General features: G+C 44.2%; 1 protein-coding gene across 1 annotated transcript; it reads right to left on the reverse strand.

Annotated features, from left to right (window-relative positions):
- Nucleotides 1-6,391: 6,391 nt before the first annotated feature.
- Nucleotides 6,392-8,243, reverse strand: LOC119190431. The gene is made up of 3 exons (XM_037442392.1): nt 7,919-8,243; nt 7,174-7,818; nt 6,392-7,089 (listed from the first exon to the last, which is right to left on the reverse strand). The coding sequence occupies exons 1-3, from the start codon at nt 8,241-8,243 to the stop codon at nt 6,392-6,394; spliced, it is 1,668 nt and encodes a 555-aa protein (XP_037298289.1).
- Between the last annotated feature and the right edge of the window lie 2,212 nt (nt 8,244-10,455).

Raw genomic sequence — 10,455 nt, forward strand, 5'->3', positions numbered from 1 at the left:
TATGTTGGAATAAAAAAATGGTAACCCTAATATAAAATCCATTTTATTTCTAAAAACTAAAAAAAACATTCAAAAATGTAGAAATTAACAATTTTGAATGCGTTATAACTCAATTACTTAGAATTTGGCCTTATGACATTTGATATGTATTAGCTGCATTATACCCAGATAACGTGCCTGATCGAACAGTTGCAACCTATTCACGTAAAGTTGCTCTACACCAAGGTATTTCAGTTTTTCTTTTGTAAAAACGAATTAACTAATACGCCCTTTTATTTAAGTCGGCTCAAAACAAAATACCTTGAGTACAAAAAAATCTGCTGTTAAGTATAACATTTTATTAACAATCTATACTATTATATAAAGCTGAAGAGTTTGTTTGTTTGTTTGTTTGTTTGTTTGTTTGAACGTGCTAATCTCAGGAACTACCGGTCCAAACCGAAAAATTCTTTTTACGTTGGATAGCCCTTTGTTCGTGGAGTGCTATAGGCTATATATCATCACGCTATACCCAATAGGAGCGGGGCAGTAATGGCTAATCTCAGAAACTACCGGTCCAAACTGAAAAATTCTTTTTGCGTTGGATAGCCCTTTGTTCTTGGAGTGCTATAGGCTATATATCATCACGCTATACCCAATAGGAGCGGAGCAGTAATGGCTAATCTCAAGAACTACCGATTCGAACTGAAAACATATTTTTGTGTTGAATAGTCCTTTGTTTGTGGAGTGCTCAAAGTTATATATCATCACGCTATGACCAATAGGAGCGGAGCAGTAATGGCTAATCTCAGGAACTACCGTGTTTGAACTGAAAAATCTTTTTGTGTTGGATAGCCCTTTGTCCCTGGAGTGCTATAGGCTATATATCATCACGCTATGACCAATCGGAGCGGTGCAGTAATGAAACATGTTGCAAAAACGGGGAAAAATTATTAGTTTTGAGAGCTTCCGTTGCGTGCGCTGCGTAAACGGTTAAAGTTATGCAACAATGATGTATGACGGGATTATTCCTCTTAAAAAGTTCTATAAAATAATATTATAAAACAAAGTACCCCGCTGCATCTGTCTGCCTGAACGTGTTAAACTCAAAAACTACCCAATGTATTAAGATGAAATTTGGTATGGAGACAGTTTGAGACCCTGGGAAGAACATAGGCTCCCGGGAAACTACTACCGTTATAACGGAAAACTTTAGCCTGAAAAACTTTATAACGCGGGCGGAGCCGCGGGCAAAAGCTAGTCTTACTTAAAGTTGTGAAAATGTTTACTTATACTTTTTAAAATTTAGGATGTTAATTTTGACAAATCACACTAATGATGAGGCTAAGGTATAATCGTTATTGAACGTATTCGATTATCGATTACCATTTTATAAAACTTGATATCGATAGTTGCATAATTATTTAGTATGTTCATGATATAAATATTTTTTTTATTGAATTATCTATTTATTATTGGTAAGCCATTTCCATTTATGTTTTTTTTAAACCCTATACCACTTACAGTTATCATTGTGTTAACTATTTAAATCGTGAAAACATTAGATATATTAATTATAGATTTTTTTACCAATAAATGTGATAAATTACAAACAACTCGAATATTTGCAAAAATAATAAAATTAAATCTAAATGCAAATTTTTATATTATCGATTTATTTTATTTCAATGGCGATTTGCGATAGTCCGTGATTGTTCATTATGATAATGAGTGGCACTTCAAAATAAAATATGATATTACCTGTAGTAAATTTTACCGAAAAAATACGAAACTTCATGTGAAGGAGCTGTCAAAATTATCATCCTATATTTGATAACGTATAGTTACTAATTAGAATTGGGTAGGACATGACATGAAAAAGAGTTTGTAAGAGTAGCCTCATTTTAACATTGAGCCGGTACAATGTCCTACTTCAAATTAGGCGAGGCGTACTGAGGCGAGGCGCTTTAATGTGCGCCTTACAGTATTTTGTAATGATAACACTCAAAATACTTTCCTCTGACTCGCGACTCGAAACGCAGTACCATAATGTTCATTGTAAAATAACGTCCTATTGTAATTGTCTACCTCTCTGTCCTCGTCCTATAGTTAACCACGGAGAATGAGTAACGCGACTGCCGCGACATAAAGTTTAAAGTAGTACAATATATAATTTTGAGCCACTCTTCCTTTTTGACGTTATGTACGGGACAAATGTACCGCTTCTTATATGTCCTACTCAACAAGTTACTTTTCCTTGCTCGAACAGTAATATTCATTAATGTTTTATTTTTCAGATATTACTAAAGTATTTTCGGACCATATCTACTGCCTTACAAGTAGGTCCCGAAGACACGCGGTATACTCAAATTGGTTTATTCCAAAAAGATATAAAACATTTACGAAAGCGAAGGGAAGACGATTTTCACCAGAGGAAAAAAAATTGTCATTGTCTTTATTCAAAAAAACGTCCTAAATATTACAAACTTTTATGCAAGTATTTTACTCTACCATCATCAAGAACTGTAAAAGCCAAATTAATATAATCGCAGGAATAAATCCTATAATTTTCCACTGTTGGAAATAAAGGAAAAATATTGTTTTTGCTTTGGTCTTTTGTCTGTGTCATATGATCCATACAAAGATACAAGAGTTTGCTTCACATTAAAAATGCTCTTTTCTAATTACGATTTTGTTTTTATAATAATATGCATAAAAAAATATTTTAATGAGCCAATAGCATATTATTTCACAAATGGACTTAATAAGATAGAGCTAAAAATATTAATACGAACTGTCTTGGAAGATGCCATTGATGCTGGGCTTAACGTAATCAACACAACATGCGACCAGGCACCCGTTAATGTCGGTCCCATAACAGAGTTGGTTAAAGAAAGATGTAACTAAAGCTGTATATTTACGGAAAGGAAAATACTGGTAACATGACATAATATGCGTTAAAGGACAAATAACAACCCCGTTTATGAGCTGTTGCGGCTGAACATTTAACGGCAAGAGCAGAATTCCAGCAGAATGTCGTCAGTTAGTAGATTTCACACTTTTACTTAACAATTTATTTAATTCATTGAACGGGTGTAGCGATTTTTATTTATTGTAAACTAGCTTTTGCCCGCGGCTCCGCCCGCGTGATATAGTTTTCGTTTAAATCTCTCAAAAGTTATAAAGTTCCCCCCTTTTTGCTACAGTTTTCATTACTGCTCCGCTCCTTTTGATCATAACGTGATGATATATAACCTATAGTCACAACGTAGTAGTAGTGATACACAACCTTGAAAATTCCTCTAGAGAATTTCCCAGGTTTGTAGGTTTCCTCACGATGTTTTCCTTCACCGTTGAAGCAAGCGATAATTCACAAAGAATATACACATAATATTTTTAGAGAAGTCAGAGGTGTGTGCCTTTGGATTTGAACCTGCGGACATTCGTCTTGGCAGTCCGTTCCACAATCAACTAGGCCAACGCCGCTTTTTTGTTCACGTATTGTTTATTATTATTTATACAGATATTTTTTTATCTTTCACGTTCATATTTAAATGGTAAAAGGTGCTGCCCTTGCTGTCCCATCTTAAAAATAGAATATGTACCTACAAAAATGATTAGCAGTCTCATAAGATTGATTTCTTGTGACTACAGTGTTTACGGTCCCTTACTAAAAGATCCTTTAAAATTACCATAAGGGCAAACGACTTTGATTTGAGTTTAAAATAGATAAATTATCAAGTCCAAGTGTGATTCTTTTACTGATGTATCCTTCATGGACAAAAGCTTCAGCGTAAAATTAACATTTCAAAATGTTAAAGTGCCTTAAACAAAAATACCATTTCTTAATTTTTCTACTCTGAGTACGATTATGTATTTTTCATATTTTTGAATACTTAATTTCAAAGAAACAAAAAATAAAACCGAGAAATTCTTGATGACGTCACACATACAGTTGAATAAAGTTGTTCCTTGGTCCACCTTTCTTTTATTAAAAACTATAGTCCATTGAAATGTTACATTTTTAGGCCTTACCTTGCGTTTTAGAGGACGCAATTTTATTTTTTGAAGTGTAGGGGTCAGTCTAAAGCTAAAACCAAGTTTGTGGGGTCGCCACCCTTGTCCCACGGCCGCCATCTTGAAAATAGGGGTTGAAATGGTTTTACGATGTATCTCTTAAACTATTTATCTGACAAAAATGTATAAACATTTTTGTTGCAAATTAAATTCTCTACAACTTTGGTCTAGTAACTTTTGTCGTAGAACTATAAATAAAAAAGTTATTAGCGAAAATGTTAAGAAATTCAATGTTAAGCAATGTCCATTGCAACGTCATCAGAACGTGTGTTTATAAGGTTCATAATACTTTTTTTTGTACTTTCATTAATACCCAAATACCCAAGGGGCCATTAGGGAACAAAAGAACATCTGCCTGCTATTATTATTATTATTTCTAACCTCTCTTATTGTAAGAATAGCTGATAATATTGTGTTGAAGTTGTCGTTCAACTTATATCTTTTAGTTGTGCTATATATTTCTGTACGTGCGGATGTATTTTATTCTGATTTTAATTGTGAAGACGATTTCGAATGATTTTAGACACGATTTTAACTTTAGTGAAAACTACTTTTTTACGACAACTTCAACACAATATTATCAGCTATTCTTACAATAAGAGAGGTTAGAAATAATAATAATAATAGCAGGCAGGTGTTCTTTTGTTCCCTAATGGCCCCTTGGGTATTTGGGTATTAATGAGAGTACAAAAAAAAGTATTATGAACCTTATAAACACATGTTCTGATGACGTTGCAATGGACATTGCTTAACATTGAATTTCTTAACATTTTCGCTTATAACTTTTTTATTTATAGTTCTACGACAAAAGTTACTAGACCAAAGTTGTAGAGAATTTAATTTGCAACAAAAAATGTTTATACATTTTTTGTCAGATAAATAGTTTAAGAGATACATGGTAAAACCATTTCAACCCTTATTTTTAAGATGGCGGCCGTGGGACAAGGGTGGCGACCCCACAAACTTGGTTTTAGCTTTAGACTGACCCCCCCTACACTTCAAAAAAATAAAATTGCGTCCTCTAAAAAACGCAACCCCAAATGTAACTTTTCAATGGACTACTAAGACATCGTCATTTATCAATGTCAAAAGATAATATTATGCCGGCGCCACAGATAACAAAAATATTTGAACTCATGTGTGGCACGGGAATTTTCGTATTTGTGCAAAGTTTGTTTAAATGTTTACGTATTATCTTGTCATTCGGTATTGGTTTTACGACCACACAACAAGCGTTCATAGTTATCGAGTTGCTTGAATGAGAACTGATTATGTGGGGCATAGGATCGGCACAGGACGCCTTTCCGTCCCCACAATGAGTGCTGGATTGCGTGAGGGGAAGTGGCAATGCCAATTAATAAGGCCCGGGAGGTTTTTATAACGTATATTCACTATTCACACGTAAAAGATACAATGATCCGGCGGACACACAGTAGCGGCGTACGTTTCGCAGTGCGGCGTGAGCGGTGCAGTATGCACGTCGCTCTCTCCTTTCTTGCACTGTTTTTTCCTGGCTGGAACACTTCAGGGCTTCTTGTTTTCTTCCTTTTCTTGACTCGAACTGAACTTGCTGGAACTCGAACTCGAACTGACGAATGCCAAAATTGCATTCGCTTATATATAACCCGGCTATCCCGTAGGGAGAGCCGCCAAAAATAGAGCCTTTTTGCAGCCTCATTTTCACTTCCTAGCTATCACTATTTTATAAATAAAAGTTGGACCTCTGGAGTCCCTATGCGAAATTTACACGGTTTTATAGATAAATCAAAACTATACACAAAAATAATACGCCTATGTGCGATACGAAAAAGTTATAACAATAAAACATAAGAAAATTGTCTACAGACGACGCACAAAGGCCTTAAAAACGCTATTTACTTTGATATGAACTTATATACAATACCCATGTTTACGGCATGGGGTAGGCAAAAGCAAAAACTATGTCTATGTAAAGTTTCTACACTGTCACTTCAATATCTCGGTCGTGAGATCGCTCTATAACGCACTACTAAAAAACAGTCACACACACGTGCGCGGGCGCATTGTCCGTCCCTCTCTGGGTGTGTCGTTTCGCTCGACACACCTACTGCGCATGCGTGAATGCGCTGTCTCGCTCTTTTGTCGTGTGTGCGTCCTGCACATTCTCCCGCCGTGTATCGCCCAGCGTCCAGGGGCGATACATTATGTAGACGTGCAGGACGTGCTCGCCGCCGATTGCGGCGCCGCCTCTTCGTCGCCGCCGCCTCGTCGCTCGGGTGCCGCAGGGTGCAGGAGGACGATTTTCTTCACGGGGCGTCGTAGCACGCCTCCTGCGTGGCTACGTCCACCGTGCGCGTCACGCCGTCAGGTCCCGGATGCGTAGCACAGATGCGGCCACGCGCCCAAGTGTTTCGTGGGAGCGTCCGTCCACGATGCGCACGATGTCGCCGATGTGTAGCTCTGGTCCCTTGCTGCGGGGCTCCCGCCGGTTGCGGAGCTCGGGAAGGTACTCTCGTAGCCAGCGGGTCCAGAACGCGTCGGCCAGCTGCTGCGACGCTCGAAGGTCGGCATGTGTGCCGTAGCCGTGTTCGGCTGGAAATTTAGGTGCGGCGAGTGGGCCCTGACAGCCCAACAGAAAGTGGTTAGGCGTCAGGGCCTCCGGATCTTCGGGGTTCACCGACACATGAGTCAGTGGGCGGCTGTTGACTGTGAACTCCACCTCGGCGAGTAGTGTCGACAGCGTCTCTTCATGTGGCCTCTGCTCGTGAAGCACCGTCGTCAGCGCGGTCTTGACCGACCGCACGAGTCGTTCCCAGGCGCCACCCATGAATGGTGCGCCCGGAGGGATGAAACGCCATCTAATCGCCCTCCGCGACGCCTCTTGTTCGGCGCCAGCGAGGAGGGTGTTGCGCAGCTCCTTTTCTGCGCCGTGGAAGTTGGTCCCGTTGTCGGACCAGATCTCGGCGGGGCTCCGCGGCGCGCTGTCATGCGCCGCAGAGCCATGATCGCCTTGTGTGCTCAGGGAGTGCACCACTTCGAGATGCACCGCCCGCACTGTTAGGCATGTGAAGAGAGCGACATACCTTTTTGATTACTCCGGCCCACGGTGACTGTGAGCGGGCCGAAATAGTCCCAAACCGGTGTATGTAAACGGCCGGTGATGATGCGCCAGTCGACAGGGAGGCAAGTCTCCCGTTATCGGTTGCGGTGGAGTGGCTGCCCTCTGGCGGCACTTGACGCAGCTCCTGACCACCGCCTTGACCGTCGGGCGCAGTCGAATGACCCATTTGTACTGCCGACAGTAATTGACGACGCTCTCCACGCCTGCATGGTGGAGTTGTGTGTGGACATGTTCCACCCACAGTTTCGTCGCCCGATGTTCGCCATCGACGATCGGAGGGTTCTTTGTTGCGGCGCTTACTCCCGTGGCGGCTGAAATTCTGCTGTCGAGGCAAATGAGTTCGTTAATAAATGTTATACTCAAAGCGTACAACCTGCTTTCTTTTGACACGGGTTTTCCTTTTTCGAGCGAGCGTAGTTCTTCCTCGAAGGCGGCCTCCTGACTCGCCTTTATGATTATGCGCTCGGCCTCTTCTTGCAACTCGGCTGGGAGCGTCACAAATCGCTCCTCCGGTGCTTGTACGACTCGTTTCGCCGCATTTTCGCGGCTTCGTTGCGCCTCAATCCGGATTCTCGCTTGCGGCCGCCTTGGTCCTCTTGTAATGGACCGTGTTGACGCGTTGTTTGAAGCGTTGTACTGCTTGTAGTACGCGGGCGGCAGCTCTAACGTAGCGATTCCAATTTGAGAATCGATTCACGTCGGGCAGGACCTCCTTGTACTGTTTCTCCCGACGCTCTGTAACAGTGTTCACTCTTTCCTCACCCGTGTCGGTGCTCAGCTGTGTTTCCTCCGCAGGCCATGGTTCGGGTGGGTCGCGGAGGAACTCTGGTCCGTTGAACCACCTGTGTTCCCGCGTGAAGTTGTCGGGAACGTCGCGCGTAGCGTCGTCGGCAACGTTGTAGCGCGTAGGCACCCATCTCCATTGATTCGCCTGTGTGTGTTCTTCTATCGCGGCGATTCGATGCGCTACGTAGGGCTTGTACGACCTGGCTCCCGTCCTGATCCAGCACAGTGTTGTCTTGCTGTCGGTCCAGTAGGTCGTGGATTCTGGCTGCCTGGAGTGCTCCTGTGTCACACTCGCAGCCATCCGTGCGCCGAGTACAGCTGCCTGTAGTTCAAGCCGTGGTATGGAGGTTAATTTGAGTGGAGCTACCTTTGCCTTGGCCGCCAGTAACGGGACTGTGATCGTCCGTCGTCGTCCTCGGCGCGCCAGTAGAGCGCGGTCGCGTAGGCTGACTCGCTGGCGTCGGTGAACACGTGGAGTTGGAGTTTTCTCGCTCGGGAGTAGCCGGGATAGCAGCGCGGCACTGTTACGCCGCTGAGTTGCTTCAAATGGGTGAGCCAGTTCACCCAGGCGGCGGACAGTTCGTCGTCGATCGGGTCGTCCCAATCGGTGCCGCGTCGCCACACCTCCTGTAATAGCTGTTTAGCCCGCACAGTTATCGGCGACACCAACCCTAGAGGATCAAACAACGACATTACTATTTTCAATGCTTCTCTCTTCGTGGGTGCTTCTCGCCTCAGTAGGTTCGACGGTATGCGGGCTAAGTCTAGGTTGAACGCCAACCTGTCTTCTTGTGGCCTCCAAATAAGGCCTAGGACTCGTTCAGTCCTTTCTATTTCCACCGCTTCGGTTGTATTGGGCGATTCGCCGAGCGCCTTCAACACCGCGGGGAGTTACTCGTCCACTTCCTTAATTCAAAGTGAGCTTCTCTGTGTATGTTACGCACCTGAGTAGCGATTGTTATCGCCCTGTGTTCATCTTCATAGCTGTCGAGGTAGTCGTCCATGTAGTGTTTCTTCTTGATCGCCTCGACAGCCTCAGGATGCGTGTGTCGGTGTCTCTCCGCGTTGCGATTCATGACGTATATCGCCGTCGCAGGAGCACGATGCGCCAAAGATTAATACCTTCATTCGGTACACCTCTGGCGGCCGGCTATCTCGGCGGTTTCCCCGCCAGAGGTAGCGCAGTGCGTCGCGATCTTCCTCGCGTAGTCCCACCTGCATGAACATCTCCGTGATGTCCGCTGTTACAGCGACGGGATGTTCCCGGAATCTTAATAACACTGCGGGAAGAGGCTGTAACAAATCCGGCCCTGTTAATAGATTCTCATTCAAAGTCGTACCTTTTGTTTTGTTTGCGTCGTGTACAACTCGCAATTTGTCGGGCTTTAGAGCGTTTACGACTGCGAAATGCGGCAAGTACCACGTCCTTGTAGTGTGGGACGCGCGTGGCGCTATTTCCGCGTAGCCCTTCTTGACTAGGGCCTCCATGTGCTCTTCATACCTTTCTTTAAGGTCGGGATTCTTGTCCAACTTGTTTTCTATGTTGTGCAGCCTTTTCAGCGTGTTTTCATAGTTATTCGGCAATTCCACGCTGTCCGATTTCCACAACAGGGCCGTCTGATATCTTCCCTCCGGCGATCTCTCCGTATGTTCGTTCAGTATCTTGAGCGCCTTCTCGCCGGGGTCGTTCTTGGGCCTGCGGGGTCTATAAACAGGTTGTCGGATGTTATAAAATCTCGCAAAAGTCCTCTGTGCGTTCGTCGGTCGTGGTTTGACCGACGAAATTCACTCTGTGTCCCAGAGTCCGAGTCCGGCTTCCATGTATCACCCAACCGAGCGGCGTGAGTGATGCGACCGGTTGATGTCTCCTACCTGACCGTGTTTTCGTGGCGAGGAGGAGATGCCAGTTATCCTGGCCTATGAGGATTCGGGGTTTCGCCTCTTCCGCTCGTTTAGCGGACAGTAGGCCCTTCAGGTGTCCGCAATCCATCGCCTCGTCCGGGATGCGCTGCGCCGCCAACTGGAGATTGTCGACGGTGCGTGCTTCGATGCGAAGTCGTCCCCGGCTTCCTTCAATATTAAACTTGACGCGCCGAGAATTGTTGCGTGTCTTCCTCTCCCGTCGTACGTTGCTATGTGGAGTGGTTCGTCCGGTCCTTCCGCGCCGATGTCTCGAGCGAGTTCGTCGTCGATGAGGCTCACCGTCGATCCGTCGTCGAGTAAGGCGAAAGTGCGAGCCACTCCCGCCGGTCCTGAAATGCACACTGGGGCTATTTTAAAAAGGACATCTGTGGCATCCATGTTGAGTTCACTGCCTCGTTCGCTTCGCCGGGTGCGTCGGTGATCTTGTTTTTCGCTCCGAGGTGCAGCAAGCGGTGATGTAGATACTCGCACCCGTTGATGTCGCATTTCTTCGGCTTGCATGTGTGTTGTTTGTTCCTGAATTTCAAACATCTGAAACATAATCTGTGCTTCTTTGCGATGTCCCACCGCGCGTCTACGGCGGCGGCGTC

This window comes from Manduca sexta, chromosome 24 (assembly GCF_014839805.1).
Source record: "Manduca sexta isolate Smith_Timp_Sample1 chromosome 24, JHU_Msex_v1.0, whole genome shotgun sequence".
NCBI classification, from domain to species: Eukaryota; Metazoa; Arthropoda; class Insecta; order Lepidoptera; family Sphingidae; genus Manduca; species Manduca sexta.

Excerpts from the sequence above, each read along its gene's own strand:
- LOC119190431 (XM_037442392.1), bottom strand. The coding sequence starts at position 8,243 with ATGGCTGCGAGTGTGACACAGGAGCACTCCAGGCAGCCAGAATCCACG. Across the intron at positions 7,819-7,918 it reads ACAGCTGAGCACCGACACGG|AGCTGCCGCCCGCGTACTAC; the intron begins GTGAGGAAAGAG and ends TCGCTACGTTAG. Across the intron at positions 7,090-7,173 it reads CCGGCCGTTTACATACACCG|TGCGGGCGGTGCATCTCGAA; the intron begins GTTTGGGACTAT and ends CATGCCTAACAG.